Source organism: Thermobia domestica, chromosome 4, assembly GCF_964235325.1.
Source record: "Thermobia domestica chromosome 4, izTheDome1.hap1.1, whole genome shotgun sequence".
In the NCBI taxonomy this organism is placed as follows: Eukaryota; Metazoa; Arthropoda; class Insecta; order Zygentoma; family Lepismatidae; genus Thermobia; species Thermobia domestica.
In genome coordinates, this window is record NC_137457.1 from 24,845,646 (window position 1) to 24,863,307 (window position 17,662).

At 36.4% G+C, this 17,662-nt stretch overlaps 1 protein-coding gene across 2 annotated transcripts in view; it reads left to right on the forward strand.

The window, feature by feature from the left end:
* LOC145683776 (solute carrier organic anion transporter family member 74D-like) overlaps positions 1-17,662 on the forward strand; it is a 197,477-nt gene that overhangs the window by 111,099 nt on the left and 68,716 nt on the right. For both annotated transcript variants that reach the window (XM_081755347.1, XM_081755348.1), the window contains exon 2: positions 4,938-6,001. In XM_081755347.1, the coding sequence (XP_081611473.1) occupies positions 5,098-6,001 (904 nt within the window). In that variant the 5' untranslated portion in view covers positions 4,938-5,097. The remainder of the gene's footprint in view (positions 1-4,937; positions 6,002-17,662) is intronic.

Below are 17,662 nucleotides of genomic sequence, written 5' to 3' on the forward strand. Positions count from 1 at the left end.
TGAGCATGAGAAAAATGAAGAAAGTTGGAGGAAAGGGGAGAACCCCGAGAAAACCCATGAGCACAGTGTTTGTCCACCACAAAGTCCACATGGCGCGAGCTGTGATCGAACCAGGGACCCCAAGCACCGGAGATGAACGCTCTACCACTGAGCCACCGCGCCCCTATAGCTGTATGCGTATACGTTTAATAATTGTTTATCAATATAACTTTTAGTCTCCTTAGGTATACTGCACATCGAGGATTGAGCGATATAACATTATACCTATACAACAATAAATGATCCATATTCACAAATGAGATTAATTTTGTACAGTTATTTCAAATAACTTCGAGTTTGATACTGTTATTTTGTACCGGTATTTCAAATATAGGTTAAAAGTTGTCGTTTTCAGTTTTCACTCAAATTATACTAAAATATTAAGAGATTTGATTATAATCATTATTATTTTAATTTTCGGTCTCCTTTTTGGCTAATATTGGTAAAACATATCATCGTCATCATCACCACCACCATAGCTGTTCTGCCATTATTGACAGGACATTTGCAGCAACTGAGAAGCTTCGATGTACAGTGGTCCTCAGCTAGTCTCTTCGTCTTGACGCAGCAATTTACTGTTTTAATGCCTTCCTTCAACTGCTGTCTCCTTCACCTCTCCCTCTTTTTCCTCCCACCATACTCTCTAGCACGTCTCTCGTAATACAGTTTCTCCTCAGCCAATGTAGCAACTAGTTTCTCTTCCTCCTCTTAATTACATCTAAAATTCTTCTTTTCTTCCCTACTGCTACTATTTCTAACACTTCGTTCGTTTTCCGTTCAACCCAGCGAATTATCTCCTCTTTTTCCATGCTCACGTTTCTAAAGCCTCCATTTCTTTTAACCGTTTATCCGTAACATCCATGTTTCTGCCCCGTAGAGTACATATTGGAATCAGTAAAACAAAATCTCAATATTTAATTGGAAGTTTGTTCAGTACAAAGATTAGCTAATCGTGGTTGAAAAGAAAAGAATCTGACGCCTTTAAAGTGTAAAAGTAATTTGCAATTCATGGTATTTCAGTAAGCTGGTGATCTTGTCACCCTAATATTACGAGCCTAGCGTCGCCACCTCACCTCGCCCTCTCAAAGGTCTGGTGCTTCCACATTTACTGGGGTTGTTCCATCCCTCTTATAGGTGACCCTGATGATATACCTAGATTCAATGTTGGTTACACATTCAAACATACACAAACTATACGTCATATTAATTTGGAGACGCATTTCTAGGTGTGTTTCTAGACATTTGGCGCGCTTCTGGACACACAAATGATTACCTCGAGTGTTGAACTCAGTTAAACAAACTTAACTGTGACGTTAACAGCTGATAGTGAAGTAATCTGATAACGTGCTTGGCGCCGTCTGTATGTATTCCGTTCATACATATAATGGATATCATTGTAATAATATAGTCATCTTGCAAACCTTAGATTATTTTGTGTCAATCTTCACGATTATGAGATAAGATAAATCAACACCAAAATCGAATTGTGGCATACAATACCGTGGTAAACCGCACCTAATCGGAATTCCTGCGAAAACTCAGATATCCGCTTGTCCCAACAGAGGAACTTCCAGTGGGACATTTCCAAGCTCTTTGCGGGTTAATCTTTAAGATTGGTGTAAAGGGAGAAGTTTTGCCGATAGATGTCACTTGTATTCTCTTGTATTTTTTACTCTTCACGAAAATGCACGATTTCTCTTACAAATTTCAACCCACAGACTTCAGATTTTTAGAGAAGGAACTTTATAACCTATCGAAGGCATCAATTCGTACCGATTTTTTTTTATTTAGAGTTTTCTTCATTGTTCAAACAGTTATATTGTTAAAGGTTTGGATATCCATTTCAACAATCAAGCCATTTCAACAATGAAGAAAATCCTAAATAAAAAATCGACACGGACTGTTGCCTTCGATAGGTTATGGAGTTCCTTGAAGTCTTTAGGTTGAAACTTGTCAGAGAAATCGTGCATTTTCGTGAAAGGTAAAAAATACAAGAGAATACAAGTGACATCTATCGGCAAAACTTGTCCCTTTAAAACAACCTTAATTCAAACAGCTTAACAAAGCTCTGTCAAGGTTTAAAAGCCTTTGTCCTCACTTGGAATTGAATTGAATTTAAATATTTCAATTTAACGACCCAGATTACGATCTTTAGGCTAAGAGAGACGATGAGTAAGGCAAGTGAATGAAGATGGAAAAATTGGTGAAATGAGAAAGTGGAAGGAAAGAGAAGTATCGCGAGATAATTCACGGACACGATGTTGTGCTGCACAAATTTACTTGGCCGGAGATCAAACCAGGGACCCCACATACTAGAGATAGGCGCTGTACAACTGAGCCATCTTGGCCCCAAGCACACTTGGAAACGAACTCGGGATCACGTGCAACCATAGGATACTGATTACGTTAATATTAAATTGGAAAACTTATCAGATAGTTTGCAACACTGTAGTGTGTCTGCAAAAGATGAAAGTGAGCTGTTTCGTAGGTAAGTCATTGTGTGCCAGTGCCTTTGGCAATGAACGAACGCAGTTTACTTTGTAACAGAATAAGGTAATGCTTCCCTCTCTTTCTCCTTATCTTGCTTTCCAAGAGATGTCTTGCGTGATATACTTAAGACAACAAGAGTTTCGCTCTTTTTTTTGTTTGCTGAAAAAAAAGTTTGTTGCTATGTAAGAGAGAGAGAGGGGGGGGGACAAATGAGTGATTTTTCACATTTTTCCACACTTAAGTGAAAATATTTTCCAGTGTGTACAGGGTGTTTGAAAAAAATTAACAGCCACTCTTTAACCGAGTTTTAAAAAGACTATGTTCGTCCTGTATGTACGTACGAGTGGAGTATGTCTGCAACAAAGATGTCCAAACTCAAAAGCCTGACTCTGGGGAAATGAAATGAAATCTTTGAGTTTAACGTCCCACGATTATGCCTTTTAGGCTCAGGGAGACGATGATTAAAGCAAGTGAATGATGATGAAAGAATTGGTGGAATGAGAAAGTGGGAGGAAACGACAGTACCCCGAGAAAACCCACAGGCACGATGTTGTTCACCACAAACACCTCACTCTTGGGCTCAATAGGCCTCAATTTAAATAAATAAATACGAACTTTATAATTCGATAGCGAGCCGCAACACAAGTTCGATCTAGTGGTCCCGCATAACGTAATCGCTAACACTCTCGACTTTGATGCGAGCGGTTCCGGGTTCTATTCCCGGTGGGACACTTGGTCGAAAAAAGTGTAAAAAGCTTTTTCAGGCCAGCCATCCTGAATGAGGTTTTCCTGGGTTTTCCTCATTCACATCAGGCAAATGCCGGGGTGGTACCTAATATGCATAGGCCCCAGCGCGCTTCCTTTCTCCTCCAATCTTTTCTGCGTTCCCTTTCCTCGGATAGTGTGCTCGCCGAGGAACGTCATCCCTAAAATACGACGACTAACATGACCATAGATGCCGGAAGCCTACAAATCTAAATCCTAGATCCTAAAATCCTAAAAACAAATTCGATCTATTGCAAGTCCCTCGTGGATCTTGTGAGAGAGAACATAAGCGAGTGGAACGTCATTGAGCATAGTGAGTATGAGCCCTTAGTAAGCTCAAGTTTAGTTGGGCATAATGAGCTCGAACTATACTAAGCATCACTGACATTAATAAACAGAATTCCGTTGAAGATAGCGAGTCTGATTCCGCGTGAGCCCGGATAAGCCCCGCTTGCGAAATGGCCATCTCTGGCCCGCGATTATATCATACAAACAAGTTGTCTAAGCTGTTCTTTATCGGCTTATGTTATTCCTTTATCAGGATCAATATGTACGTTGATGTTACTAAATGTAATTCTTAAAATGTACTTTTAAATCCTTTGCGCTGAATTTAGGCACTAGTTGACGATGAACTGTCAAGGAAATAACATATTTTCTGACTCCTTAACTCATAACTTTTGATGCGTAAATTGGCAGATACTTTAACATATAATGGCCTCCTCACTCAACAGATTTCAATCCAATTGATTTTGCATACATGTATCGAAATTGTATTATGAAAATTCAATGTGTTGAACTTTTAAAAGACAACGCAGAAAAGTTGGTCAAATGCCACTTGGAAGTAAGCGGTGAAAGGTCATTTTTACCCTTTACAGTGTACCACTGCAATGCCGTATAAAATAATGGAATTTTTAAGTTATCTTTGTATCAGAAATCACATTTCAAACTTCGACGGTATTGTTATGAAACGTTTTCTATGTATAAGTCCCTATTGGAACCCTAATCAGAAACCTGCACAAAAAGTATTTCGAAAAGTACTATACATTGTTGTCAACAAACATCATCAAGAAGATGACCTTTGATGTGTTTCTAACAGACATTTTCTAGAAAATGATCTTTGATTTATTGTTGCCTACAAACATTTACTAGAAAATGCTCTTTTATTTATTGTTGCCAACAGACATTTTCTGAAAAATGATCTTTTAATTTGTTGCTGTCTACAAACATTAACTAGAAAGTGATTTTTGATTTATTGTTGCCTATAAACATTTTCTAGAATATTACCTTTGATTTATTGTTGTCTACAAACATTTTTTATTGTTGCCTGCGAACATTTTCTAGAATGTGATCTTTGATTTATTGTTGCTACATTTTCTAGAAAATGACCTTTGATTTATTGCTGACAACAGACATTTTGTAGAAAATGATCTTTGATTTTCTACTGAATACAAACATCTAGAAAGTGATTTTTGATTTATTGTTGCCTATAAACATTTTCTATAAAATCACCTTTGATTGATTGTTGACAACAAAAATATATCTGCTCTCCATGCATTGCTTACTCGTAAGAATTAAAAGATGCTACCATACTTAGTTTCTAATAATTACATTCACTTAAGTTCCTCTTTTATTTATTTTTACAGGTATGGAAACCCCAGTGAGATCATCAAAGGACAATTACACCAGAACCTCTATCCATCCTGTTTGATTCTTTGCATCGTCCAAAAGCGCGTCCACATCATTCATGCTGGAACTCCAATCAACCATCTTAAGTTAACAAAAAAAATCCACACTAACATTCCAATGGAGGAAAGCAAAACACTACTGGAACAAATCAACTCGGTTCCGCACATAGAACGTAATGGTTTCGATAAGACGGACCAATTACTTATCAAAAATGGACAAATATACAATTACGCAAACACACCTCCGCATGCAAACGGTTCCGCGGAAAACAGTAAGTGTTTAAAAACCGTTGACGAAAATTTGAACGAAACAAAATGTGGACTTGGTTCGTGTACACCAAGATGGCTGCAGATTTTTACGTCAAAACAAATGTTTTTAGTAATTTTCAGTTTAGCGTGGGTGCTACAAGGAATGTACAGTACGTATTTCGCAAGCATGATAACGACAATAGAAAAACTATTTCAAATTCAGTCCAAAACTACGGGTTTAATCATGAGTGCTGCGGAATTAGGCCAAATCGGAAGCTCTCTTCTTTTAACGTACTATGGCGGGCAAAGCCATCGTCCTAAATGGATAGCCTGTGGTATGGCACTGTTCGCAGTTTCATCTTTTGCCTGTACTTTGCCCCATTTTATATTTGGTGATCAATTAATTCAAAATAATTTCGATCAAAGTGATACTTTTAACGGTAGTGCTTATAATAATGCGAGTAACTTACCTTCAAAGTTGTGTCGTAAAACGAGTGAACCTGTGATGAAATCCGTTCTTAGCCAGTGGACGAATGTGACTCCCGAAGATTACGCCTTTGACGAAAGTGAGTTTAAAAATAGTGAGTTTTACTGGGAAGAGGATTGCAGAGAAATGGATGAAAAAAAATTTCATTCAAGAATTACAAATATCATCCTGTTTATATTTTTTGTTAGTTTATTCTGTATTGGAATGGGTCAGACGGCCGTCAATACTTTGGGAATTCCTTTTATTGACGACAACGTTGCAAGTCGAGAATCTCCAATGTATCTTGGTGAGTATATGTAACCTCAAGTTGTTTATTTAGTATATATTAAAAAAATCTGGAAGCCACCATATCTTTAAAAATCTTTTCCAATATTTTCAATGGTTGTATTCTACCTATTTATCCTGCAACTCACGCGCAAATTAACTCACTTTTTCCTTTACGTTGATCTACCTATCTTGATTTGCAATTCTAATTTCATCCTTTTTCATCTGAAAATTATCGGCAATTCAACAAGGAAATAATTATACCATGGTAATTTAATTGAAATTCATCGCAATTTGGCCCATGACGAACACTTTACTATTTTATATAGTAAAGGTCAGATTCATCGTTATTGTAACAGAGCGGTACTAGAGCGATTGACCGTAAAAATTCAAAATCCGATAAGTGAAATCTTCACAGCTTTGTTTTATTACAAGTGTAAACTCCTTAGTCAGTAGAGAAGAGGGCGTGGATCGTGGGTCAGAATTGATGGCGATGGAGTTTTGGTGGATCTGAGTGGGTCAGAGTGGGACGTAGGTCAAAGTGGGTCACGGTGGGTCGTAGGTCAGTGGGACGTGGGTCACGATGGGTGGCTGATCAGTGGGTCGTGGGTCAAATTTTCATTGACCCACGTCATCTCTGGATTCTAGAATAGAGCTTATCCTTTAATTATTGGTCCAATTTGTCTGAACAAAATTTCAACACCCATTTCTTGAATATTATAGAATTATTTAGATATTGTAAATTAGTGTAAACATGTGCGGTGTTCATTAAAAATTTCCCCTGACCCACTTACCGGTAACTGAGATAAATGAAATCGGATAGAGACATTAGTTCTTTTCTATATAGAATCCTTCAATAGTCACACACTTTTCCTATCGCTTTATATACACTTGAGGAGATCTTGTTTGTATAAGTCCGCAAATTGTTCTAGAAACTATGACTTGACATCAGAAACCAACGTTTGATCGTCTTTGTAATGTTTTTCCTTCAAAAATGGCATAATGGTTAGGAACATAAAAGTTAGATGGTTCAAGATCAGGAGAGTACAGGGAATTTCATATCCGCAGGACCTTGCTTCTGTCTTGTCAATATGCGAGGTGTGAACTGGAGCGTTGTATTGAGGGATACGAATGTCTTTGGTGAGCATTTCACTCCTCTTTAGTTTGATGAAATCCTATACTTTCTGCAGCAGTGAAGCATAATATGTATCTGTAATTGTGGTACTCTTCGTTAGGAAATCTGTCATCACTACTTCATGCTGGTTCCGAAATGCAATTAGCATGACCTTCTTTGCTGAAGGCTGGCTACAGGACTTCGTTGGAGTTAGTAAGTATGCTTCCATTGCTTTCACTGGACTTTTGTCTCTGGCCTACAGCAATGGATCCATGTTTCAACCTGAGTTATTAGTCTGTCAAAAGCAAATTCCTCTTGGTTTTAGAGGTATAGCTTTAAAAATTCCTGGGAGCAAGTGAATCGTTTCTTCTTTAGAAAAGATGTCAGTAGCCAGAGAACCTATTGGGCAGACACCTTATGTACAAATACTCATGGATTACTTTTTTTTTTTCACAAACTCCATACTTATATTGACATCTTCAGTTAGTTGGCGAATTCTTATGCGATGATCTTCCAAGAAAGCGGCTTTAATTTCCCCAATCATATCTTCATTAATGGCGGACTGGGATTTTCCTAAAATGGGAGCTATTTCTATGAAAATCCGACCACATATGAACACACAATACCAGTGCTTCACAACAGTTTATAATGGGATTTCGTATCCATAAGTCTCTTTCATCTCCTCAAATGTTTTATTTGCTGTGCGACGTCTCAAATTACGGAAACTTGATCAGCGCTCAGAATTCAGTTGAAATCAGTCTTACGGCTTCGTTCAGTTTAGCGAAAATATTAAGAATTAAACTATGAAATCTTCTTCACCACCTATAGAAATATGTATCAATAAGCCTACACATGTAAAATTTCAATATTCTATACCACCTAGAACTAGGGCAGAGGAAATATTTAACGAATTTCAATCCAATTTATCTTTGGACAAACTTTCAACGTAAATCTTAAAAAAAAAAAATAAAAATGCCTATGTTTGTGATCCTCTTCAAGCACCAGATCGATCTCGATCAAATTTTCAACATAGGTTCGGGCCTGGGACGGTTTTCATCATTTCACAATGACGGTGCAACTTAGCGGAAGGAAGGAGGAAATATTTTTAAAATGATCGAAAATGATCGATATTAGTGTCGAATCCACAGTTTTCGAGGTCGCTGAGACGAACGAACAGTGATACTTCCGATGCCGTTTTAAGACAAATTCACCCCTTTATGGCCAAAATGAAATGTATTCTCCCCATGCGAAGAACGGGTATTCTGTTAGTATTTTAATATTTTCACGGTTTTTAGTTACTTTTGTGTTACACACACTGCATAATATCCAAAGATAAGTAGGGTCTATTGTTTTACTCAATTATATTTAAGTCATTGTATCTCAGAAACAACAGCAATAATAATTTCTTTCATATCACTTTGGATCAATTTCCATTTTATCTATATTTAAAGAGATTTAAAAATAATAATTGCAATATCATAACGGTGTTCACCAGGTTATGGCATATGCGAATGATGTAAATTCAATAGGAGATAATAGGAGAACAATAGAAAGAAATGCAGAGGTCTTACTAAACGCTTGCAGCGCAGTAACGTACGCAGGAATTTATTTCGGGAGGGGTCCAAACTCAATATGAGGGTATTTCATATTAAAATTCGTGAAATTGCCCCTAAAATTAGGCTAAATTTACAGAAAAGTCGAAATTTCGGGGGAGGGGTCTGGACCTCCAAGACCCACCCCCTGCGTACGTCCCTGCTTGCAGGGACTTGGGTTTAGAAGTAAATACAGAAAAAAACTAAATAGATACTTGGAAGTGCGCCGAGACCGTAATGCGGTAAATGATGAATGAGTTAAAATATTAAATAATACTTTTGATAAAGTGAATACTTTCAAATATCTAGCATCAATATTATCAGACGAAAATCATTTTTACGAAGAAATTAAATGTCGACTAAAAGCAGGGAATTCGTGTTATTATCCAGTTCAAAATCTCTTGTCGTCGTGAATTCTGTCGAAGAATTTGAAGCTTAAAATATATAAAACAATAATCATGCCTGTTGTTCTGTATGGTTGCGAGACATGGTCGCTTACTCTGAGGGAAGAACATAGACTGAAAGTATTTGAGAACAAGATCCTGAGACGAATATTTGGGCACAAGAGGAACGGGAATGGGGAATGGCGGAAGCTTCATAACGAGGAACTACATAATTTATACGGTTTCCAAACATTGTAAGGGTTATCAAGTCTAGGAGGCTTAGATGGGCAGGTCATGCAGCTAGGATGGAAGAAAGTAGAAACGCTTACAAAGCCTTGACTGGAAGACGAATCGGTAAAAGACCATTAGGAAGACGTAGGCACAGATGGGAGGACAATATTAAGGTGGATCTCGCAGAAATAGGAACACAAAGTAGAAACTGGATCCAGTTGGCTAAGGATGGAAATCAGTGGAGAGCTTTCGTGAACGCAGCATTAAACCTCCGGGTTCCATAGGCCATGGAGTTAGTTAATTACAATATCACTTTTGTTTTGCTTGCCTTTTAATACAGACAAGAAACCTCTTGTCCATGGCAAATGGCTCCTACAGTTTCAAATGGCATTTTGTTCTTCAACGGTTCCAAAGCGATTATTATCCAAATTAGTTTTCTATATTTCCATCAAACTATTGCGTAACCTTTGTTCAAATTTTCAGCTAATAATTCTTCGCTTCTTATCAAAAACTCTTTAACGTCCTAGCACTAGCACATTTTTCTTTTTCCATAATGTGAACAAGAAACCGTTCGGAAATGAACGCCTCATATTCCTACATTGCGCCAATTTCCTTGCTGTTTTATTGTCGAGGATATATTTGTGCTAAATCCCAAAATACCTCCTGTTCGTGAAATTACGACCGATTTAGCTGCAGCACTTCTGAAGGCAATCTGTTGTTTTAAAATCGCTCTTAAAACGTTCTTGGAATGCCAACATCAAAGACATTCCGCTAGTTTATGGATAAAGTATCTATTACTACCCGTCATCAAATTAAACACATCTTCTTCTTCTCTGTAAATTTTCTGTTGTGCGCTTCTTTCCGAACTTCACTTTGATTGTAGTTGCTATCGAAGAGTGTTATGTAATTGATAAACAATTTGATAATCTTAGACGCTATGACCTATACATAATGTTGTCTATTATAAACAAACTAAACGTGATATATGCATATTTGATCTTTAGGATTATAGATCAACGACTGTTGGTTACACCACATAATCTTATATGTTAATAACGTATATACAATGTACATAAATTGGATAAAATGTAGTGACAATACTGTTCTCACGGTTGTATCCAATTATGCCAACCCATAGGAAAATCCCATCTTATGAATATGAGGCCTAGTGAGTGTGATGTCGAATGTTGTGAGTGTCGTTATGTCTAAAGGATTGTATGATGATAAGGTCGAGTGAGCGTGATGTTGAAATGATGTGAGCGTGATGTTGAAATGATGTGAGCGTGAGTTCCAGTGAGGGGGATGTCGAAATGTATGAGCATGACGCCAAAAGATGTTATGAGTGTGAGTTCGAGTGAGCATGATGTCGAAAAGGTATTGTGAGAGTGAGTTCGAGTTCGAGTGATGTCGAAATGGTGTTCTGAGCTTGAGGTCAAGTGAGTGTGATGTCGAAAGAATGGTATGAGTATGCGTGATGTCTATAGAATTATATGATGATAAGGTCGAGTGAGCGTGATGTCGAAATGATGTTGTGAGCGTGAGTTCGAGTGAGTGTGATGTCGAAGAAACGTTGTGAGTGTGAGATCGAGTGAGCGAGATGTTGAAAAGATGTTGTGAGCGTGAGTTCCAGTGAGGGGGATGTCGAAATGATATGAGCATGACGTCGAAAGATGTTATGAGTGTGAGTTCGAGTGAGAGTGATGTCGAAAAGATGAGAGAGTGAGTTCGAGTTCGAGTTCGAGTAATGTCGAAATGATGTTCTGAGTTTGAGGTCGAGTGAGCGTGCTGTCGAAATGATGTTGTGAGCGTGAGTTCGAGTGATCCTGATGTCAAAAAGATGTTGTGAATGTGAGATCGAGTGAGTGTGGTGTCGAAATGATGTGAGCGTGAGGGCAAGTGAGTGTGATGTTGAAAGAATGTTGTGAGTGTGGGATCGAGTGAACGTGATGTCAAAATAATCTGATCGTGAAGTCAAACTGGTGTTGTGTGTGTGAGGTCGACATAATCTGATCATGAGGAGGAATGAGCATGATATCAAACTGGTGGTACGAGATTGAGTGGGCATAATATCAGAATTGTTTATCTTCAGAATAGTTTTCCGGAAGTTTAATTCTGGATCTTTATATAGTGAAAGATACGCATCTATGTTGACCATCATCGATTGCACTGAAAAGTCAATTAAGGTGGATCACTACCCGGAAGTCAATACATATATTAGCTCATTCCCTTAATTACTGCGCAATGAAACGTTACGTATTATAAATATTGTACTGTAGGATAGAGTTATGTTTCATCTACAACACAAGATACTGATTCATTTGTTTGTGTCTTCTGATATCGAGAAAGATAACAAATAAAAGAAAATATTTTATTAGTTTTACAATGAGCACACAAGATGGCACTTGCTGATGGATCTTATTAGAAGTGCTCAGTTTTATGAACTGTTTATTTGTATGTGTAAAGTATTTTAAAGTAACGATCTTATTAAGAAATATATATATTGTTTGACCGTTTTTCATGTTATGTTTCACATTTTATTTAAATATTAATTTATATTTAAGGAAATAGATTTTGATAAGAAACTTGCGCAGAACGTGATAATGCGTTGTTGCCAAATTTGAACGTTTAGTGTGGTAGCCATAATAAGAACATTCCTGGATTCTAGCGTAGCAGTTTGAGAAGCGGAACTTAGCTGTGAATTGCGGAAACGTCGAAAACTATTTCTCCAGTAATTATCCAAACAGAATTCCATCATTACTTCGTTTATTATCTGCCATCAGTAAACACTCGACACTATCTGGCAACGCTGCACTATTCAAGCAGCGTTTAGCATAGCACCGAGAACACCTAGCGATCCACCTTAAGGAAAAACAAATGAAACGAAAACTAGCTATTATAAACTGTACAGGCTGTTTCAAAACAACAACGACAACGTTTGGGAGGTGATTCCTGACACCAAGATAAGACAAAACGTATATACCAATCTGAGTTCACAATGCTTCCTTTCGGAGTTATAGGCTGCCGAAAACATGAAAAATGAACTTTTAAAGTCTACAGCTCCAAAACTATGGAACCTATCGTAGTCGTGTCAAGATCTCACTTTGAAACTAATATGTGCACTATCCAAAAATGCATGTTTCAGAATCCTAATGTACTAACGCAACAATTTCTTTTATAGAGAGAGTTGGCTACGGGTAGATAATTTGGAGTACTCAACAACTACCTTTATAAAAAATGTTACGAAAGTGCCGCAGGATTCTGAAACATGGATATTTGCGTAGGGCACATACTAGTTTCTAAGTGGTCTTGACTCGACTACGGTAGATCCCATAGTTTTGGAACTATGGTCTTTTTAAGTTCATTTTTCCATGTTTTTGGCAGCTAGGGTTGCCATATTTTAAAATTAGAAAAGCGGGGGGATTCTAAACTGTAAGTACTGATGTGAACTTGTGTATTTCAAATACTGATCTGGGATCCTTCGAACCATTTTTTTTCAGTGATTTCTTTGTTAACTCATTGGTCCCCTTGGCCACGGCATTTTTTCGTCATAGCTCAGAAGGTCATGGATTGGCATTGCTGGTTTTAACCGTGAAGCAACTTTGAAGTCATAGTAGCATCGTTGCATTTTCTTTGTGTGGTATATTGACGTGAGGTTAGCACTGTTTTTTGGGTACAATATGGTTTGAGGAGAATGACGCAACTGGATTGATTTGAAAAACTCCAGAAGGAAGGATTGAAGGTCTGTAAAGGAAGGATTAATTTGACTTTAACAGTTATGTTTTTGCAATGTATTTTCTCCCTCAAAATTTTAAGTTTTCAAAATGTTTCTTTTTTTGAATATGTATGTGCCTGTTGGCAACTTAAGTTACCGGGCTAGAAAAAACAAGAAAAAAATAAATATTTTCAAAAATATTCTAATATGTATTTTAGAGTAATATTAGGACCAAACAGGCAAAAAAAAAAAAAAAAAAAACACCTTTTCAAAATACGAGTGGGGAATTCTGGGCAGTAATGGGTTAAGGGACACTTCCAATGTACTTTTCTAATGAAACTAAAGTAAAACTAATTTAGTTTTTGCCTTTAATGTTATTAAGTTCAACAAATGTGAGTCTCGAATTGTAAAGTAAGTATTAAACAAGTATTACACTAAAATATGTGCAATTGTAAGAACATCTTTAAGACGTTCTTTTTTAAAAGTGATATACGGTAGATATTGTTCATACGGTTTTCTCTGTAAGAAACTCAAAATGATTTATATGAAGTCATGAAGTCATAATTCAAGTATGTTTGTCACAAGATCCACAAACGAATATTCATTCGTATAGAACCTCCAGTACATTACATTTAAAACACATGAACTACAGAAAGAAATCCACTGTGCATTAGAGCAAAAATCTCTCATTAGCCAACGGCTCTGCGCTCGCGCGCTGGGCAAATAGCACACAGCCTGAGCCTGAGCGCGAGTCCAAATTTACCTCAATCACAATTGAGATTGACACAGAGATGTAGCGGTTTACGTTGAGTATAACAACACTTTATCAACAAAGTCGTCTTAGATTTTTCTCCAGTCCAAAAAGCGGGCGGTTTTTAGTGATTAAGAGATAATTAAGCGGGGGACGAATATAGGGCCTGAAAATCGGGTGGTACCCGCCAAAATCGGGTAATATGACAACCCTATTGGCAGCCTATAACTCCGATAGGAAGTATTGTGAACCCTGATTGGTATATACTTTTTGTCTTATTTTGGTGTCAGGAATCGCCTTCCAAATGTTGTCGGTGTTGTTTTGATACACCCTGTATAATCTACATATTTCTACTGCAGAAAATATCACATATTCGTATACAGTACTCAGTGGCGTATTTAGGGGGGCTTCCGGGCTTAAGCACCCCCACGAAATCTCACTTACTATAGTAAACTATACGAAATATCTTGCAGAATTTTCACATTTTCAGGCAAAGCCCCATCCCCCGAAACTTAGCAAAGCCCTCCCCGAAACAAAATCGTAAATACGCTACTGACAGTACTCTATAACAGTGCTGACAAAGGGAATATCACAAATAAATGAATCAACACTAAATTAACCTAAGATGGACGTAAAACTAATGTTCCACTTTTGAGCACCAGTGTCAAGAAAAAGTAAAAAGAAAAAGGGAAAACAAAGAAGAAAAAGAAGAAGAAGAAGAAGAAAAGAAAAAACTAGTTTTGGCGATTACCACTGGAGGCATCACGAGCATTAATCTTCTACACACTACCGCATTTAGTGGGCGTTTTTAGCAATTGAACAAGATTGTGCAATGAAAAAAAAAAAAAATATCGAGTACACTTTCTCCCAGGTAAACGGCGTTGCTGTTATACGGGAAAAATAGCGCCCTCAATTCTCAAGGGAAGAAAGGATTAAAAAAGAAAAAAAAAATAATTGAATCAGTACGCATTGCACAGTTCTCTATGCAAAAATTAGATATGCTCGTTCTTACTTCTTACTTTTTTTAAAAAAAAAGTTTTAAAAAGTCTGTCATCCGAAACGTCCTTAAGCTACATTTTAAGATTTATTTTATTATTTTCTCAAAATAAAGGAAAGTGCAACACTATATATTAAGTGCTATAACTTTCCCATCAGAATTTTATTCAATCTTCTTCAAGGAGTTTGGTTTATCAAAAGTTTATATATACATATATATATATATATATATATATATATATATATATATATATATATATATATATATATACATACATACATACATACATACATACATACATACATATATATATATATATATATATATATATATATATATATATATATATATATATGTATGTATGTATGTATGTATGTATGTATATATATATATATATATATATATATATATATATATATATATATATACATACATACATACATACATACATACATACATATATATATATATATATATATATATATATATATATATATATATATATATATATATATATATATATATATATATATATATATATATATACTTATCTGGCTGTCCGTGTGTCCGTCTGTCTATCCAGGAGACAAAAAAGTCTTAAGAACTTCGTGCTGGATCATTATCAATTTTGCCCAGGATGGATATAGAGGGACAAAACTTCAGAAATAGTATATACAGGGTGTCTCGAAAAATCCTCCGACATTGGGTAACTGTTATTATCATATTATCAGAGCTACAACAAAATGTAAGAGGGAATATCTTCTCCAAATATGATATTTTCAATCTAAAGTGAATGATTTATATATATATAATCGGACGAGCTGTTTGGGCTGTACACTCTTCACTCTTTATGCGCCAAATTTTAAATGAAAAATGAACCATTGCCATTTACCTAAATCCACAACATAAGTGAATGAAGTGATACTGTTTGTTATGCTATCGTGTCGATGGCCAGCCTCATTTCAAACTTGCTACCATTGACCATACTCTTACAAAATTTGTCTACCTACCATCCCGCCCTTCCCTCCCCCAGCCCCAGGTAAATGGCAACGTTGAATTTTCATTTAGCATTGTGCGCATAAAGAGTGTACAGCCCAAATGGCTCGTCCGATTTAAAAATTCCTTCACTTTAGATTGAAAACATTATATTGGAAGACTGTTTCCCCTCTTACATTTTATTGTAACTCTTATAATAACAGAGTTACTCTATGTCAGGGTACTTTTGAGACACCATATATATATATATATATATATATATATATATATATATATATATATATATATATATAGAGAGAGAGAGAGAGAGAGAGAGAGAGAGAGAGAGATAGGATGTAACATAAATGCATGGCCAAAAGTGACGAGGTGATTGCGGACATCCAAATAAGTAAAGATGTTCCTATAAACATTGCTCCAATGATTCCAATGATCTCTTTTATACAGGGTGTTTAAATATCAAGTCCCTCCAATGTCTCACTATGGTAAAGTGAATGGAAATGTTCAATATTACAGGAATAATACAATCAAGTGGAATTATGCCTGTGCAATACATGTACACTAACATAGAGAATGAAACTAATCGACACTTGAGGTTATTGGACTGCCAGTGTTGCCAACCTGGTACAAAGTGTTAAGGTTTCAAGTAGCACTAAATGTTCACTCGTTAGTATATGATTGCTGACATCAAAACGTTCCTGAACATGGGGCACATTCCACTTCGTTTTCGAAAGACAAGACTATTTGAAAACATAATACTTTGTATCAGTTTGGCAACACTGATAATTGAATAACCTCAAATGTTGATTAGTTTCATTCTCTATGTTATTGTAAATGTATTTGCAATTCCACTTGATTGTATTATTCCTGCAATATTGAACATTTCCATTCACTTTACCATGGTGAGCCATTAGAGGGATTCGATATTTGAACACCCTGTATCTCGGAAACGAAGAAGCATTGGGCCAATGTTTATAGGAACATTTTTACTTATTTGGATGTCCGCAGTCACTTTGTCACTTTTGGCCATGCAATTATGTTACACCCTGTATATATATGAACCTCCCTTGTTGAAATTCTACGTACGACACTGGTCAAAAGTGTTCCTTTTTTCGTTCTCACTTGATACTTATTGCTCTTTTGAGTCTATTGTAGGTTTTACTCATCCTTCATAATGGTGAGTTATTCTCCTTATTCGTCCATAGATTTCTAGAATCATAGAAATTTTAATTTTCCACGCGTGTTTTTCTATTCTGTAAGTTTACTTGAAAGCTCGAAAGCAATCTAGTTTGTTTTGGATGAGAATATCATGTCCAGCACTTTTTTCTTTACTGAAGGCAGGGGCGGATCCAGGGAGGGGGGCGATCGGGGAAGAGGAAACTTTCTTGTTTTATATATATAAATAAAACCCATCCCAAAGTTTGGAGTCCTGAAAAGTAGAAGTATGATAACCCCCCCCCCCAGAAGTCGGTCCTGGTTCCGTCCCTGACTGAAGGAGTATTGCTTTAGAATTTCTATTCACTGAATATTAGTTTTTAGTTCTAGGTATTCGTTTGCTTATCAATACGACACCTTAGAAATTCAAACTGAGTTTTTAAGGAGTTAGTTTTTATGTTTGGATTCCATACAGGGGTCGCATATTGAAAATTCGAAGCGAATATACGTATCTTTGATACAAGTTTCTTCCAATTCGTAGAATGAACTCAATATATTTATTGGCTTCTATTATTATTTACATCTGAATATGAATTTTTAGTGTAAACTTCGTGTCCCATATTTCACTGAACAATTTATAGCACTTACAACTGCTACATTAGACTCTTTTACAGTGGTAACAAATTGCAACAGAGTCTTACGTTTTTTAAAAGTCATTATTTTCCGTTTACTAATACTTAACACGTAGCAATATC